The following is an 18,213-nucleotide window of genomic DNA, read 5'->3' as shown; positions in this document are numbered from 1 at the left end:
ACCATAGGTTTGGTGTTCTTAGCTGTCTTGTTTTTGCACCAAAAATGTATTTTAAAAATACGCCCCTAATGTTATACCCTGGTCTCATCAGGCCACAACACATTTTGCCCCACGGTTTGGGGTGATTTAAGTGAGCTAGGATTGTTTTTTTTTTGGTTAGAAAGGGATAACAAATTGGTTTGTAATATTGGAAGAAGTTCCTGTTATGGGTAATGTCACTGTAGTTACTCTATTTTCTCTCCTTGTTGTTGATGGCCTTCACAGTGTTCCATGGTACATCTAATGTTTTGGAAATTGTATTTGTACCCCACTTCCTGATCTATACCTTTTGACAATAAGCTCTTGGTGAACCATGGCTTCAGCAGTCAGATGACAAACTATCAAAAATATCCTACAGAAACCGCAGATCTTTATTTGGAATTTCATAACTTGTTTCATGAACGTTTTTTTTAAGCTTCACTGACGTCTCAACGGCGATAATATTCAGGACCACAGCACCCGACAACATTTGCAGCATCTTTCAGGCTGACTGAAATTACATATAAGCACTTATTAATACTTACTCATTAAATGGAAATGTTATTTTTTAAGCTACGTTGCTTGCGAGTTGCATCTGTAAAACTCATTGGGATGAAACAAAGTCACAAAGTCTCAGAGACCGCCCTCCAAGATGGCAACAATGTCTATTAGTCAATCTTCTAGTCTGTATACAAGACTCACACTCATGCTCTGATGGGATTCATTTACATTGGGAATCTTTTTGAAATTCAATTATCCTTAAAAGCCTGGGTTGTTTTTTTCTGTTAATTACATCAATGGCAATGGACAACAATAATTCAAAACAAAAGATGCGAAATGAGATGAAAAATACTGTTCCTCATGGTCACAATATCCAATTACATTAAAGAACTGAACATGTTTTTGTGGGTTTGAGATCAGAGCCATATAAATCAGTGATCACTCTCAGCAGTGTTTTTTTTTTATGTCTAGAAACAGCTCATTAAAAAAATTTAAACAACAACAACAACAATAATAATAATAATAATAATAATAAAAATAATAATAATAATAATAATAATAATAAAACTATTAGTTCACCAAACTATTAAAATTATTCAATCAAATTGGATCAAATTTCATGACCATGTATTCCTCTGAATGGAATTAATTTTCCATTACAATATTTATTTTATTAATTTGACGACCATAACAGCTATTTAAAAAAAAAAAAAAAAAAAAAATAAGTGCTAATTATTTCTTTGTACTGTAAGCATAACCACATTTATATTTAGTGCTTTGCATAAAAATTTTGTCCTTGTAAAAAAATAAATAAATAAATAAATAAATTTTTTCACTAACGCCTTACCAAAATCCAGACACGGGGAGCACAGCATTCACACAACATAACCAGCACAAAAACAACAGATAGTTTTAGACTATAGGATCCTGGTTTACAGTTTGGAAACGCATCCATCTCAGTAACAGTATACATCCCTCAGGCAATCCAAACCACACAAGCAAAACAAAACCACATTTTGAGTGATGATGTATTGACATTGCAATCAAAGGATAATTATGACATCTAAACAATTTAATGCTGCCAACCCTGATCTGCTCCTGGAGATTATATATTATCCTAACTCAACCATTGCTACTACATGCTGGGAACTGATTTATGAATAAGTGGCTGGTAGGTTCTTGTGAAGTTAGTGCTGCTTATGTGTTGGAATACTGTTGTTATTACAAATATTTTGGGCTACACCAAATTTTAAAGAATAAGGATCTGGCGGGTTACAGTGATCACAGGTGGTTCACGGGGTAGCTAAAGATTAAAAAAAAAAAGACAAAGTGACATTTTTAATCTTCAACGATCCAGTGATCACATTGATTTCACATGTCAGTTCCACCAGAAGTTCAGACCAGCAACTAGGTTCAGGATAACGCCCAATGGGTTGTACTCAAAAAACATAGTATTGAGCAAGTCTTTCAGGAATTTAATCTTTTAAACTCTTGCCATTTTAACTAGTAGAACACGTTCAAAGGAAAATCTACCGAAAGAAATTCAATCACTTAATCTTGCCATGGTTTTCGGCTAGGCTTTGTTAAAAGCTTGGAATGCGTTACAGGACAGATGAAGATGATTTATCCAAGTCTGGTCCATGGAGATGACTTTTGATTAACTGAGTAAGTGTGGCTGTGAGAACTGAGCATGAGCCTGGCAATCAGTACTCACAGCCCACCAGACCTTCAAGCAAGCTGGAGGGTAGCAAAATTCTCTGTGTAATATAAAGTAGATGCAATCCAGTTGATAGCGCAGCACACGTTAACAAATGTAACACTCAGAAACAGCATGTCAGAGCTTCGACTTACGGGCCATCATTTATATCAAAGCAACAGTTCAGTCCTGTTCAGCTCTGCAGGAAATAGTTAGATATCCATTCATGGACTTAATTACTCATGATGCATTGCGGCGTGTTAGGAATTATAACTCCTTTGGTCTTGGGGAACTGGGTTGAATGTTATTCAGGAGTTTGTCCAGAAAGCAATTATACATCCAGAGAGAAATACTAGCATGCTCCTCTCAGGAGGACAATAAAACAAACCAAAACACACTGCTAGGCAGGGAAAAGTGTAGATGCTTTCTCTAAGAATAGAAATGTGAAAAATTGAAAAGTACGCACCACTTAACAGTAAGTGCACTTGAGAGCTAAGAATAAGCGTCAAAAAGAGACATCTATTAGAAAGACATGATGCCAAATGAAGAAACAAACCCCAAAATACGCTGATGTCCAAATCCTTTATTGTCATTTTAGAAAGCCTTACAGATGTTTCAGACTCAGTCCTCATTAACTTCACTGAGTCCTGAGCTTCCAAAGAGTTCTGAGGCTTTATCTGATGCCAGTGTTGCTCATGGTTTGAGCTTTGCAAACTCCTTTCCCAGCGACCTCGAAGGCAGACCCCTTGTAGTTGGCCACGCCCTGATTATCAGTGCGCAAATCAGGCTGCACCTGCTCCCACACTTTCTTCTTGGGGTTCAGGTCTTTATCAGGCTCACCTGGATAAGACAGCAGAGGGACAAGCAAGTAAGCTCATGTAGGTGGAATATGAGGTACACTGTGGTCAAGACCAGAGAAGGGGTTGATTCAAAATCCTGACTATTTTCAAATGACTTAGAACATGCAAGGGGAGTTATTTTTTTAGCTCGTTATCTGGATCCAGAGGCGACGTGGATGTCCAAGAGCCGAGTCAAAACACGGACTGGTTTTTATACTTCTAAAAATGTGCAAGGGAGTGTGTTTGCTCATTACCCGGTTCAGTGCTGACACTCCTCTCCAAGAGCTGTAAAACTGAGTAGCAATTAGAGTAAGCCATTTTGATGGGTACTTGAAAATGTTTTTTTAATTCCTTACATGCCACGAAGGAGCTATAAAGCAGTGCAGGCTCAGGTAACAAAAAGTTCCAACAACAATGCTACACAACTAGTTTAGCCTGTAACCAATATAAAGAAGAGATGCTGAGAACTGGGGTGACGAGAATTTTTTTTTTTTTTTTTTTTTACATGTGAGCAAATCAAACTAAATGCTATCAAATGACCTGAAGAAGATTATCATTTTTTGCATGAAAACTGGTGTGGAACCCACACAGCTGGCCAGAAACTCTTCCCAAGTTCAGCACATTCTTTTAACGGTCAGAATCTCTGGTTTGTACTCTTGTCCCTCCATAAGCCTCTGACATAACACCTCTTGAGCCAAGAAGAGCCAAGAGCCAAGAAGATACAAGCAAGAGAATAAAACTATTTAAAAAAATGGTGCAAATGAATTTTCACAGTAAACATCCTGTTTTTGGAACGATTCGTTGCCTCACTTAGGAGCGGTGTAGTCTGTGGAGTCAACAGAAAGAGTGGCCTCGCTTAGGGATGACCCCAAAGTGCATTCAATCAGGATAATAAAACCATGGTTTGCTTTCTGGCTGGCTGAAGACACATCGTTAAAAAAAAAAAAACAGCTGGAGAAAGAATAAGCAGGAAGAAAGCAGGAAGATGAAAGCTCTGCAGAGCTGATGATAGCGTGGGACAGAGACTGCTCTGGGTCCAGACCGAACCCAACTCTCCGGGGTTAGTCATTCCACATTCGGTCACATGACCCACTCCTCCGTCTTTTACAGCACAAAAGGGAACTCTCAAGAGGAGTGCTTTGATGTTTAAGCACATTGAACTTGTTTTATTATTACCTGTTTTTATTCAAAAGCGCTCTAGATCAGCACGAGCACCTGAACAAGGTGAAGTACCTCTTCAGAGCCAAGACCATTTCAGATAGGACTCCCAGCCCAGACTCTGCAGGCTTTACAATAAACCTTCTTTAATTTGATGAAGGCTGGAGGAACTGTTTGCTCCCATTTCCTCAGGATGTGCCTGGATAACAACAGAACACCATCCTATTTCTCCGATTAGGCCCGCAGACAGTTTAGATCATCAATAAATCATGTGAACTAACCTCAGAAGAATGAAGCGAGACTTTGACTCAACCATGAATGCCATATGTGTTGTTCTTGGACTGCTTAAACTCCTAGGCTTGGCACATTAGCTTCCTGTTTTGCTTTTACATGGGCAATTTATTCATTTCTTTGTGCTGTATTTTCTAGGTAAGACGATAGTAGGACTTGGTCACTTTATTTAACCAGACAATTAGTCATTAGTGTGCACTGATGAGGTCTGAGTAGGTGATGAAAACTAGACGAGTGTGAAGCGGGGATTGGGAGACATTTTCCAGACTTGAATGTCTTGAAGCAAATTGAAGTGAAGTGAGCGAATGCTTATGTAAGCCTGAATTTCATTACATCACATTACATCAAAAGGCCTGAACAGAGCGAGGCGGAGAGACAAGTGCAGAACTGTCATCGTGTGATCATTTCGCACCTGGAAATCCCTGGAAAGTGACTCGTTCCCCAGGCTGGGCCCCGCTGGGTGGGTCCAGGATCTCCACCTTGTCCGGAGTGCTGGCACACATGACCATGGCCTGAGACACAATCCCTCTCATCTTAACTGGCCTGAGGTTACACAGGAACACTGCCATGCGGTTCTGCATCTGTTGGTACAATGTGAAAAGAGTTATCGGAGCCAAGAGACGTCTACGTATAAGGTTTCTATCTACACTACCAGGATGAAAAGAAAAAAAAAAGGGTTCATCAAGGTTGTTCTTTGCTTCCAAAATGGGCAGTACTTTCTGTTGTAAAGTTCTACATAGAACCTTTGAAGGAAAATAAATATTCATGTGAGCACTTATACAAGAAATGTGCTGTGTGTGAAAAATCCGTTTATATACTACAAGAGCTCCTGAAAATGGAATTTGGACATCCCCCTGCAAAAAACAACAACTTTACAAACATTATATTGTCAATCAGTGTCCGATTATTGGCTGTTTAATCCATCCATCCATTCATCTTCTATACTGCTTTATCCTTTTCAGGGTCACGGGGAACCTGGAGCCTATCCCAGGGGGCATGGGGCACAAGGCAGGGGACACACTGGACAGGGTGCCAATCCATCGCAGGGCACAATCACATACACATTCACACACCCATTCATTCATACACTACGGACACTTTGGACATGTCAATCAGCCTACCATGCATGTCTTTGGACTGGGGGAGGAAACCGGAGTACCCGGAGGAAACCCCCGCAGCACGGGGAGAACATGCAAACTCCACACACACAGGGCCACGGTGGGAATCGAACCCCCGAACCTGAAGGTGTGAGGCGAACGTGTTAACCACTAAGAAAAACGGAATGTTTCTGCTATAAAGTATATAAATCCTGCTTGCGTTGCATCATCTCAAACATGATTTCTGACAACATTGAGTGCGGTCGTTGTACAAGATCGAAGAACAGGTTTTCGGCTCGTCGAAAGCAAAAGCGAATCTTCACTGGCACGACGGTTCCAAATGTTCACCTTCCCACAGATACGTCGGCTTACGCTGACCTCTCGTTTGAAGAGCATTACAGCAACAGAGTGTCTTTTAGACGGAGGAATATCTCTACAAACGTCATAGCAGGTCGTTCCTTAACGTCATATATTTGTCCCCCCCTTTCTCTCGAAGGTAATTTTACAAAAAAAACAACAACACACGCTTATTATGTAAACAAAAACAGCAATGCCCGCTGTCGTTCTCGTGTCAGAAAACTAAAGCAATTAAGTTGGAGAGTTCTTACAAAAAAAACCCCCCAAAAACATTAAATAGATGCCTCAAAAACATTACATATGAATAAATATTATTTATTACAAATAATGTAAAATGATTCATACGTTTCTAAGGTGCCAGGTTTTTTGGCAGTGGTGGTTTAGTGGTTAAGGCTCTGGATTACTGATCGGAAGGTCAGGGGTTCAAGCCCCAGCACTGCCACTGTTGGGCCCTTAACCCTCTCTGCTCCAGGGGCGCTGTATCATGGCTGACCCTGTGCTCTGACCCCAACCTCCTAACATGCCGGGGTATGTGAAGAAAAGAATTTCACTGTGCATATGTATATGTGACCAATAAAGACTCATCATCATTATATTATCATATATTATTTATGGAAGGAAACTCCGGGGTCCGTGCTTTGGAGCCACACACGTCCTTCGAGTGAGTAAGGAGATGTAGACGGAGATGAATGCTAGTGAGGGACTAACTTTATAGTTGCTATGATATTAAAGTGACGGCAGGAACCAACTTGTTTCGTGGATGTTCCACAACATTAAAATACGTTCAAAATATTACGAAATGTTGCGCAACAAAATTGCGTAATCGTTGGCTGTGGTATGAATAGCGGTTGTGTTGAATTCTTAAATCTCTAGAATCTTAAATCTCACTGTTTTGTAAGCGTTAGAGGTAAAACTGTAACTGAAGATAATAAATCAAAAATAAATAATCAAATAAATAAATAAAACGTCAGGGAAATCATTGAGTTTAAAGATTGGCAATTGTTGGAGTTCAGGATAATAATGTAGAGCGTGAGGCCCGTTTACAGATGACGTAAAATTATAATAAGCAGCGTAACCATTTTTGAATAAATACTGAGTATATAATTCAACGCTAAACCTGCTACTATGAATTAAAACGCATTTCAAACATTTACACTAAATTACACAGATTAATGCACGTACAAAAAGACCTTCTGTTATTTATTGGCTATAAATGTTCTGAAATAAAATGTACCTCAGACAAATTGATCGTTTGTCCAGTCATTGCTGTCTGAGCACCATGTGCGAGAACGTCTGAGTAAAGCTAGAGACAGACGGGACCGCTGTTCTCAGACGTACACGTGCTATCGAAACAGACAGAGGAGAGCTCAGAGGGATGAAGGAGACAGACTTTCAGGGGTGTAATTAAGCTTAGTGGCTGAGTGCCAGGGGTCCCCTAAACAAATCGTAAACTAGAGGTCCCTCATATGAAACACAGAGAACGTGACTGAATGCGACGTACGCAGAGTCGGGAGCACGCTGAACCGTGACGGCCGCGTTGCCGCAGACGATTTATGCGATTTACTACGCTTAATAAAACTGAAAAGACCTTTCACTCGGTCTGTTTTGACGTTTAGGGATTACAACTCAAAACACAGCTTTCATTTTTCGTATTTAAAAAAAAAAAGAAAGAAAAGAAAAAAAAAGTACGTGACCAGTTCCTGCTGCGATGATGTATTACAGCACTCGCAGATTTCATGCCTTACTCCAAAATAAACATTTGTAAAGAAAACAATCGTGAGTCAGTGCTTTATGAAGGGAAAAAAAAAAGAAAAAGAAGAAAAAAGAAGGCTTGATTAAAGTTGCTGCAACTTTCACGGGCTTTCTTCAGAGAGTGATTTGTGAGTACGAGACGACAGAGCTGTGAGGAGACAGACAGAGACGGCGCGGGGAGACAGAGACGGCGTGAAGAGACGGAGACGCCATGGGGAGACACCGGGGGGAGACAGAGACGCCGCGGGGGAGACGGAGACAGAGACGCCGCGGGGGAGACGGAGACAGAGACGCCGCGGGGAGACGGAGACGCCGCGGGGAGACGGAGACGCCGCGGGGAGACGGAGACGTCGTGGGGAGTGGGGCTTCTCCAGTATCTGAGAGTCTGAACATGAAGGAGGCTCGCATGATTTGTTTCTATCGTAAGAGTGATTTAGAATTTGTTGAGGACACGCTACAAGATTAGACTGTAATGTCTTCTCCTCCATGAGGGAAATATGACATTAGCGAGCATAAAAAAAATAAATAAAAACACACTAAAGCTCAGTGTATTGCAATTAGAGCCATAAAATTTTTTAATTAGTATTCAGATATTGATTTTCATAAGATCATTTACCATGCTATGCTCTAATTTTAGTCATCAAATGCAAGTGCACCTGAAGACGCGTTTCCTGAAACTTTTGGCGAAATGACATTCAAACACACGCAGAAAGAAAAAAGAGAGAGAGAGAGAGAGAGAGAGAGAGACAGAGAGAGAGAGAGAGCGAGAGAGAGAGAGAGAGAGAGAGAGAGAGAGAGAGAGAGAGAGCGCTTGTGGGGGGGTAGTCACAGACAGAGGGAGGCACAGAGGGAGAAATAAAGAGAGAGAGAGAGAGAGAGAGAGAGAATGAGACAGGGGAGAGTCACACAGACAGAGAGAGAGAGACAGGGAGAGAATGAGACAGGGGAGAGTCACACAGACAGAGACTGAGAGAGAGACAGACAGGGAGAGAATGAGACAGGGGGAGAGTCACACAGACAGAGACTGAGAGAGAGACAGACAGGGAGAGAATGAGACAGGGGGAGAGTCACACAGACAGAGAGACAGACAGAGTGTTGAACAGCTTTATCACAGTGATGCTGTAAATCACTACGGCAGTGCTGGCTCGGTGTTCGGGCCGTGTGGCGGTGAGTTACCTGCTCTAGCGGGACGTGTTTGACCAGACCGCTGACCACAGTGCGCAGCGCCTCTTCACCCACATCCACCTCCTCCACGTACAGCGTATCAGCGTCCGGGTGCTTCCTCGCCTCGACGATCCGCCCGACGCGCAGGTCCAAACGGGACACGTCCACCTTCACGTCCTCCTGAGGGGGAGGGGCTTTCTTCACCGGCTTCTCTCCTGAAAAACATTCGCACACTCAACATTTCAGTCACACAGTTAGCACTGCAGGAAAGAAAGCAAGCTAACGCGGAACAGTTAGCGCGACATGCCGCAAGAGTTGAACCGCATCCAACAGCAACAACGCTGATTATAGTCATTTACATTTGCATCATTACTATAATTAGCCGCCTTATCATGTATATTATTATACGGTGCCTTTCTCACAGAACCATCACATCAGCACTGACATAATGTGATCAAAGTAGAGCTGATGTAAGGGAGGATTAGGTATTTATTTATAAACGCTCGCACATGCAGGAGGGGGGAGAAAGGCAAGCGTGTGGCATTGCCGGTGAAGCTGGCACGACCACGTCCCCATGGCACCGTCTGGGTTTTCAGAGCAGAGCGATTGGATTTCCCGAGGTGTTGTGATATGGTGTGAGCCTTATTTTTAGCCGTATTGTTCTCTGGAGAAACATTCCTCAGCGGGCACACGGAAACTATGCGGCCCGTCGTCTCCCCCTTTACACGTCACCCCTGGAGTGCGCACAAACACGCCCACACGCTTTTCATTCCAATCACACACACTTCTACAATCAGAACACTCATTTCCCAGGGTAGAAAAAGCAGTTTGGACATCTTTAAACTGCTCCTTGGGAGTCTTAAATGACCCGTTGTATTAAATAAGGAAATAAAAACACCTTGTGCTGTGCTGCTGTAGGAAAATAATCAACGACGTGGTGGTGTGATGCGGCCAAATGCACCACAGAGCCATGATTACCCTCCAACGTTGATTATTTACCTACTTTGCCTACGATTACAAGTTATAATTTATTAAAGAACACGTCACATCACACTTTTAACCATTTCTAGTTACGTTGAGCATCGTGGAATGTTCGTAAAATAACTCCCTTCCTGTTATCACTTACGTTATAGCAGCTGTAAGCAGTCTCTCAGTCTGTCTTTTTTAGTCTCCCACCGAACCCCCCCCACAAACAAAAAAAATAAACAAAAAGCAAACAAACAAGCAAACAAAACCCCCCGCAGCTTACATTATTGAGCAAAGCGATTAAAAAGTCCTTGGTCCTGAAGACTTTCCCGTGTTACAAAGGATTATTAGCGCGGAAATGAAGGCAAAATCAATTTTTCAAAATTACCTCATCACAATGCGCACTCAGCCAAAGCCCTCTTCGATTCACGTGCGTACCGCTACAAAGTTTCATTTACCAACAAACATCACTGTGAAAGACCGTGCAAAACTATTTTGTGCAATTGCAATTTCGCCAATTCATCAGTGCCGAAAATGTAAAGGTCTAATAAATATTAGTTACTGTATACTTTTATTTTGCAAGTGCTCACAAAACTACAAAATAGGAAGTGATGTTTAATTGAACCGATTGGACTGTTGTAATCAACACATGCAGACCATGTTCTTATTTTTGCAGCAAAACCCAGCAGCCTTCAGTATGTTGTTGTTTTTTTAATCTGAAAAGTGTTTTACATAATACGCTGCTTTATTTACTAAAATATAAACATTTTTCTGTAACATTTAATTTTGTGCTGGAAAACTAATGCTAGGAAACCAGAAATGTTTTTGAACTGACTTGAAAATGTAGTACTCATAGAATAAAAATCTATAACATAGTTTGTACTTAAAAAACAAAAAAAAAAGCACAAAAAAACTCTGAAAGTTGTATCGCAAATTTTGAACCCGCACAAAATCGAGCATTTTTGGCCGCAACAATCACAACAAAACAAAACAAAACAAAAAACTAAACAAAAAAACACACAATCACAAGAAAAAAACCCACAGAAAATTTTGCATTTTTGTCCGCAACAATCACACAAAATCACAAAAACAAAAAACACACAAAAAAAACCACACACAATCACAAAAACAAAAAACACACAAAAAAACCACACACAATCACAAAAACAAACAAAACAAAACAAAAAAAAACACACAAAATCGAGCATTTTTGGCCGCAACGGCCACTAAAAAAATTAAATAAAAATAACACACACACAATCACAATTTTTTTTAAAAATAAAAATAACACACACACACACACACACACACACACACAATCACAAGAAGAAAAAAAAAAAACACCACAACAGCACACACAAAATCGAGCATTTATGGCCACAACAATCACAAAAAATAAATAAATTAATTAAAATAAATAAATAAATAACCTGCTGAATGGACCGATTAGTGTTATAAAGCACTCACACCGGAGACTCCTTCATTAAACGTTAAATAAACGTCTAAACTTCCTGTGAATGAGCTGTTACTATAGAAACGATTATTAGAAAGAACTCATTACCGTAAACTTGAGATTTTCCTTGGAGTTGGATCTACTGTCCTAGAAAATTCAAAATCAACACCTTCTGACCAATCAGAATCAAGTATTCAACGGTTCCATGGTACAAGCCAGCCTTATATATTGTGCTGAAAATTTGATCTTTTCAACACGTTAATTTGGGTTTCCGGTCTTTAAAAAACAACACTCACTGAAAGGCGATGCAGCTGCTGTGCAGGCGCTCTGTTTACAAGCAGAAATCTTGCAATATATTTATATTCTGTCACTAAACCCCCCTGTCTACACTACCTTATTTCATCTGCTCAAGCTTAACTCTCCATAAATAAAACTGAAAGATTGTTGGCGATCATGTTCGGAGTTGGGTCGCTTCAACAGATGGAGATGTACGATTTACGTTGATGATCGTTTCGTTAATAAATAGCACAGCACAGAAACCCACCGGCTCGTTCGTTACAAACCAATTACTACAGATTTACGAGAACATTCACACCATCTTGCGTACACTGTGAAAACTGGATCCTGGCCTCAGGTCTGTTTGCAAATCCCATGCTGAAGTGCTGAAGTGCTGACGGGATTCAGAGCAATCTGCTCAGAATCAAATGCAAGTGTATCCTGAACCTTATGGTGAAATGACGTTCAAACACACATGCAGAAAGAAAGAAAAAAGAGAGACAGACAGACAGAGAGAGAGAGAAGGGGGGAGGTAGTCACAGACAGAGGGAGAAATAAAGAGAGCGAGAGAGAGAATGAGACAGGGGGAGAGTCACAGCCACAGAGAGAGAGAGAGAGAGAGAGAGAGAGAGAGAGAGAGAGAGAGAATGAGACAGGGAGAGAGTCACATAGAGAGAGAGAGAGAGAGAGACAGGGAGAGAGTCACATAGAGAGAGAGAGAGAGAGAGAGAGAGAGAGAGAGAGAGAGAATGAGAAAGGGAGAGAGTCACACAGAGAGAGAGAGAGAGAGAGAGAGAGACAGGGAGAGAGTCACAGAGAGAGAGAGAGAGAGAGAGAGAGAGAGAATGAGACAGGGAGAGAGTCACAGAGAGAGAGAGAGAGAGAGAGAGAGAGAGAGAGAGAGAGAGAGAGAGAGAGAGAATGAGACAGGGAGAGTCACAGAGAGAGAGAGAGAGAGAGAGAGAGAGAGAGAGAGAGAATGAGACAGCGGGAGAGTCACAGACACAGAGAGAGAATGTGAGAGAGAGAGTGTGAGAGAGAGAGAGAGAGAGAGAGAGAGAGAGAGAGAGAGAGAGAAAGAGATGGAGGAGAGTCACAGACACAGAGAGACAGACAAATAGAGAGACAGAGAGAGGCAGAGAGTCACAGACAGATAAAGAGAGACAGACAGACAGGGAGAGAATGAGACTGGCACACAAGTCTCACAGTCCCACTCTTCTGGGAAGGCTTTCCACTAGATTTCAGAGATTTGTGATCATTCATCTACAAGAGCGTTAGTGAGATCAGACTCTGAAGTTGGGATGTTGAGGAGGTCTGGGGTGCAGTCGGCGTTCCAGTTCATCCCAAATGTGATCAGTGGGGTTGAGGTCAGGGCTCTGTGCAGGACACTCGCGTTCTTCTACTCCATCCTTGGCGAACCATGTCTTCATGGAGCTCGCTTTGTACACAGGGGTATTATTAAGCTTGGACATGTCTGGGCCTCTTACATCCAGTAAAATGAAACGGTAACACTACAGCACACCAAGACATTCTATACAACTGTGTGTTTCCAGGCTTGTGGCAACAGTTCGGGGAAATCCTCCACATGGGTGTGATGGGCAGGTGTCAGTAAACCTTTAGGCATTGTGGATTGAGGGCTCGTTTGTTCTACAGTGCCATCAGTGCTTAGTTTAACGAACGATGTGTGGCATTCTATGAAACCCCAGACGCTGGTGTGGATCAATTTTGGCAATATATAAACATATTCTCATCACCGTGTCCTCAGACTCACCTTTCTTCTCTGCTTTAGCTTTCGCCTTGGTCTCGGTGCTGCTGGCTGCAGGGCTTTTAACAGTGGAGGCCGGGGCCGCAGGAGCTGGTTTAACTGTCGGCTCCGGTGCTGAGGGCTTGGATGCACACTGGATGATGGAGTCTTCTGAGGGCATGGGCACTGCCACTGTGCACACACACACACACACACACACACACACACACACAGACAGATAGATTTTAGCTTCTCAAAATATTTGCAGCACAACGTGTCATGTTTGTCTGATTGCTCTTTCCAGAACATAATGATTAGCAATAAGCTTTGGGGTAAACCGAGACAAATGGAGGACCAACACAACGCACGTTTCAACGTTTAAAAAAACAAAACAAAAACATATTATTAATACTATGTTTTTAAAGTAAGAAAATACCAAACTAGCTCAGGGCTCCATGGCACAAACAATTGACACAGCGTTCTTTCCTTCGCATGCTGATTGTTTTTCATCAAAACATGAAGTCCACAGAATACTAAGACGACATATCAAGCGGAGTACATACAAGTAGTGCGACCGTACAAGATTTATAATTGAGCTGCGGAGAAACAAAGTGTGCAGAGTAGAGGTGTAAGAGCCGGAGTAGGGTTTTATTTATTTATTTAAGATAATATGGTGGTTGGTATTTTAGGGGTTAGTTACGTGCTCACGGAAGAGGTGGGTTTTTGAAGATGGTGAGAGATTCTGCGGTCCGGATTGAGGTTGGAAGTTCATTCCACCTCTGAGGGACAGTTAGTGTGAAGATTCTCTAAAGGGACCTTGAGCCACGCTGAGTAGGTACTACTAAGCGTCGGTCGTTGATTGATCGCAGATTGCGTGAGGGAACGTAAGCCTTCAGGAGAGAGTTGAGGTAGGAGGGTGCTGATCCTGACAAGGTCTTGTAGGTGCACATCAAGGCCTTGAATTTGATCCGGGTGGCTTGAGGAAGCCAGTGGAGGGAGATGAAGAGGGGTTGACGGGTTCTCTTGGGCTGGTTGAAGACGAGGCGTGCTGCTGCATTCTGAATCATCTGAAGGGGTTTGACGGAGCTGTTTGGAAGGCCCGAGAGCGGTGCTTTGCAGCAGTCCAGTTTGGATATGACAAGAGCCTGGACTAGTAAAATACCAATGATTTACTGCAGAGCACAATCTGGATGGGAGGAACAATAAAAATCCCAATGTAATCGATCATCCATGACATGTTTGGCGTTTGCCGCTTTAATTTTGTACAGGAGTTCGAGTCGTTCAATATCCATAGCTTCTTCGAGTGAGAAAACGAGTCGACTCGGAATCATCCAGACCTCATGAAGTGAACCGAACAGGCTATTTTTTTGCAGATAAACTGAGCCAAGGCACAGAGCGTCAGAAATGCCACGTGTTCTGACCATTTGGACCGACAAACAAAAAAGAGCAAATAAACAGTGGATACACAACTTGTTATTTCTGTAATTTATCTAATTGTTTATTTAGCTCAGACTCCGTGTTCTTCACGCTCGGGTGATTTCTACACACACTTGGCAAAGGTTTGTTTACATTTTGTTGTCACGTATAATGAATGAAAGAGTTTTACGCGTACGTTTTCAGCACTACGCGCTCCTCAGTTGGCCTTTTTTTTGGTGTTGCAGAAAACGAAGACATGAAAAATGTCTTTTAACTGTACTTATATTCTACGCATGTGAATGCATGTCGTGATGACATCACGACGCAGCTTGGCCCAAATCTGAAACCAAACCGAAAGCCCCCTCAATCAAGCTCGATGCTTATATTGCTGCTGCATAACTTGTTGAAACGACACAAAGACAGATCCTTGGTTGGGTTTTTAATTAGAAAGCGCAACGGCATGTGCTCGAGCGCGGAGAAGTCGGAGAAATAACAAACTCTGACGAAGTTGGTTACACCAAACAGGAGTGTATGGTCTGATTGCGCAGTGTAGACTTCCTGAGATTGCTAAACACTGCTGGCGTGTGGCGCAGCCTATATTTTATGTTAATTATGATAATTCATTGTTTATTTAAGCTAACTACAGGCCCTTCAAAGTGCAGACGGTGCAGGACTTCAGTGACGCCGTGGTGACTCAGATCAGCCCGCTTTCTCCCAAATGAAGTATAAAGAGCTCTGCGTGACGCCTGATCTGAGGCCTTTTTAAAAAATAAAAAAAAAAATCCCCTTGATCTCTGATTAGGTTCGTATGCCCCAATTAACTGATGCAATCAGATAAATAACAAATGACACATTAGAACGAATGGAAAAAACAAAAAAACCCCAAAACATAATCCTACATTATTTAGAAGCAGTCCAAAAATAACAGAGACAAAAACAAGGTCTTTTTTAAAGAATGCCAAATTGCCTATTTGTTCCCATTGGGCTGCTCTGGAAAGCATTACTCGAGTGTTAATGAGGATATGAGTGCTTTTATTTGCACGTTAATGCGAGGCAGAGGCTGAGGGTGGCAGGAGATTTGCTGTGGAGTCACGCAGACCTGCGGAGGAAGGTAAGCAGGGCAGCGGATTAACTGGTCAGGATTTCCACAGTTTTTTTTTTGTGATTGTTGTGGTCAGTAATGCTTGATTTTGCCACGGCTTAAAAAAAAAAAAAAAAAAAAAAGTCAAGTTTTTTTTTTGTGCCTTCCCCCCCGCCCCCCGGAAAACTACTCGAATTGGCGGTCTTTCACTGGGACGTTTGTTGGTAAATGAAACCTTCTCGCTGTACTCGCTGTACGTGTTTTGGCCCAAATCTTATGGAAAATCTGCTGTAATTAAAAACAACTGCAAGATCCTGTCAATATTGCGATGTTTGTTTGATTTTGCGTTCATTTCTGTGATCGCAAAATCCTACAGGGACTGGCTAACACTAGATATCTAGAATCTTTTTGGGCAGCACCGCGGTTTTCAGCGCCGCAACGTCCTCGAGGTCGTAAAATAGGTAAAATAGATAGGACGCCAAGCAATAAGAACCTTCTAGAGATAATCCATTTGAAAAAAGGTAGTTTACTCCAGTGGTCACCAACCCTCTTCCTGGAGATCTACCTTCCTTTAGGTTTCACCTCCGATCTACCTTCCTGCAGGTTTCACCTCCGATCTACCTTCCTGCAGGTTTCACCTCCGATCTACCTTCCTGCACGTTTCATGTCCGATCTACCTTCCTGTAGGTTTCACCTCCGATCTATGTTCCTGCAGGTTTCACCTCCGATCTACCTTCCTGCACGTTTCATGTCCGATCTACCTTCCTGCAGGTTTCACCTCCGATCTACCTTCCTGCATTTTTCATCTCCAACCAAAATTTAACACAACTCTTTTAGTTGATCAAGAACTTCTCAAGGCAATGATTAGACGGTCAGGTGAGCGCCATTACGGTTGGAGCTAAAGTCTTCAGGAAGGTCGACCTCCAGGTACAGGGTTGGTGACCGCTGCTCTAACCGAACAGCACATAACCAAGTGGCGTCAGGTTGCTAGGCTACTCGGGTCTTTCTACAACCAGACTGAGCTCGTCTGTTTTTTGTTTATGAACACCAAAGGGGTCTATAGAAATGAGAAGCGAAGAAATTTATTTATTTATTTATTTATTTTAAATTCGCAGTTACTGAACCAGCCGGTCAGCCGCAAACTGACGGCGGTGATCGCCGATGAAATAGAATAAAATAATAAAATCTTTCTCCCCTTATGGTTTGATTTGAATCTTTTAAGAATTACAATACAAAAAAAGGAGGGTGTGTGTAGCGTCAAGGGCTTCGGTTAACAAGTGTTCCATCTAGAAATGAAGGGCTTCCCCTCGGCTTTAGGGTTACAGGTTCGTTTACCTCCTCTCCTTCTTTCCTTCTCCAGGAGTTGCCTTTTCAGTTCTTCAATCTCCTTCTTCAGCTTGGCGTTCTCCACCATCAGCTTCTTCTCCTCTCTCACGGTGGCCTGCACCACTTCATCCAAATAAAACACAGATTTGATATTTAAAAAAAAAAAAAAACGACGGTCATGACAACAAAGACACATGCTAATGAGTTTCAGCTCGGTCATCTGGCGTTTATGGGAGTGGTGTGTGGGTGTGAGGGTCAGACAGACGGGTTTCCCACTCACTGGCTTTTTCTTTCAGCAGCTGGACCTGCTGTTTGAGGTACTCGATGATCTGATCCGCCTCGGTGGCCCTCTGCTCCAGTCTCATCAGCGAAGGGGTGTGGCCTGACATCCTGAATAAGGAGCGTGCTAAGAACCTGGAAATACAGAAGAACAATAATAATAAGTCCAACGGGGAAAGATCAAACCCCACGGAAATGTGTCGAGGTGTCTTTAAAATGAAATACCCCGGAGGTCACTGGTTGGGAATTGAGGGAAAATTGAAATGCAAGGGTTTTTATCGTGTGTGTGTCTGAGGCTTCCAAAAGTAACGGAACACTCACGCTGCACAGCTGTCCAAACAGCGAGTCAGCATCTCTCCAACTCACTCACACACACACACACCTGGAATCCCCAACTGTTACAGGCAAAATGTACATGATTAAAGCTGCCCAATCCAATCCAAGTTCTCCGTTTCCATTTCAAGGCTTGAAGCGATGAAGATTCTGAACGGCAGCTGCATGCGAGAACCCGACCTCCTTAACAAGTTCCAGGACACTCCCGATCGAAGCCGATTCTGCAGCGACGAAGCGAACCACATGCCAATGAAATGAAATACGCTGCCCATCTCGCCGCGCTTGGCTAGCGTTTATGGGCAGAAATATTCGAACGCCGCTGCTCTCTCGACTCCACTGTGTGAGGTTAAGATGCTTTTCGAGCTTCAAAGGCTCTCGAACGTTTAATATCGCACTGAACCGAAAGAGGCCTCGAGTAACAAGGACATAACTTTGGCAAGATGTCATCTCAAAAAAAAATGGAGAG

General features: G+C 42.4%; 1 protein-coding gene across 1 annotated transcript; it reads right to left on the bottom strand.

Moving 5' to 3' along the window:
- Positions 1-2,778: 2,778 nt before the first annotated feature.
- aimp1a (aminoacyl tRNA synthetase complex interacting multifunctional protein 1a) lies at positions 2,779-17,549 on the bottom strand (the record flags this gene model as incomplete). The annotated part of the gene is given in 6 exon segments (NM_001200604.1): positions 2,779-3,055; positions 4,916-5,084; positions 8,886-9,088; positions 13,340-13,504; positions 17,145-17,258; positions 17,416-17,549. Coding segments are annotated over 6 exon segments (952 nt in total), but the record flags the coding sequence as incomplete, so codon positions are not given.
- Positions 17,550-18,213: the final 664 nt, after the last annotated feature.

The sequence above is a fragment of the Ictalurus punctatus genome, chromosome 3, assembly GCF_001660625.3.
Source record: "Ictalurus punctatus breed USDA103 chromosome 3, Coco_2.0, whole genome shotgun sequence".
Taxonomy (NCBI): Eukaryota; Metazoa; Chordata; class Actinopteri; order Siluriformes; family Ictaluridae; genus Ictalurus; species Ictalurus punctatus.
The sequence above is the reverse complement of the archived record's forward strand: the minus strand, read 5'-3'. Positions and strand labels throughout refer to the sequence as shown.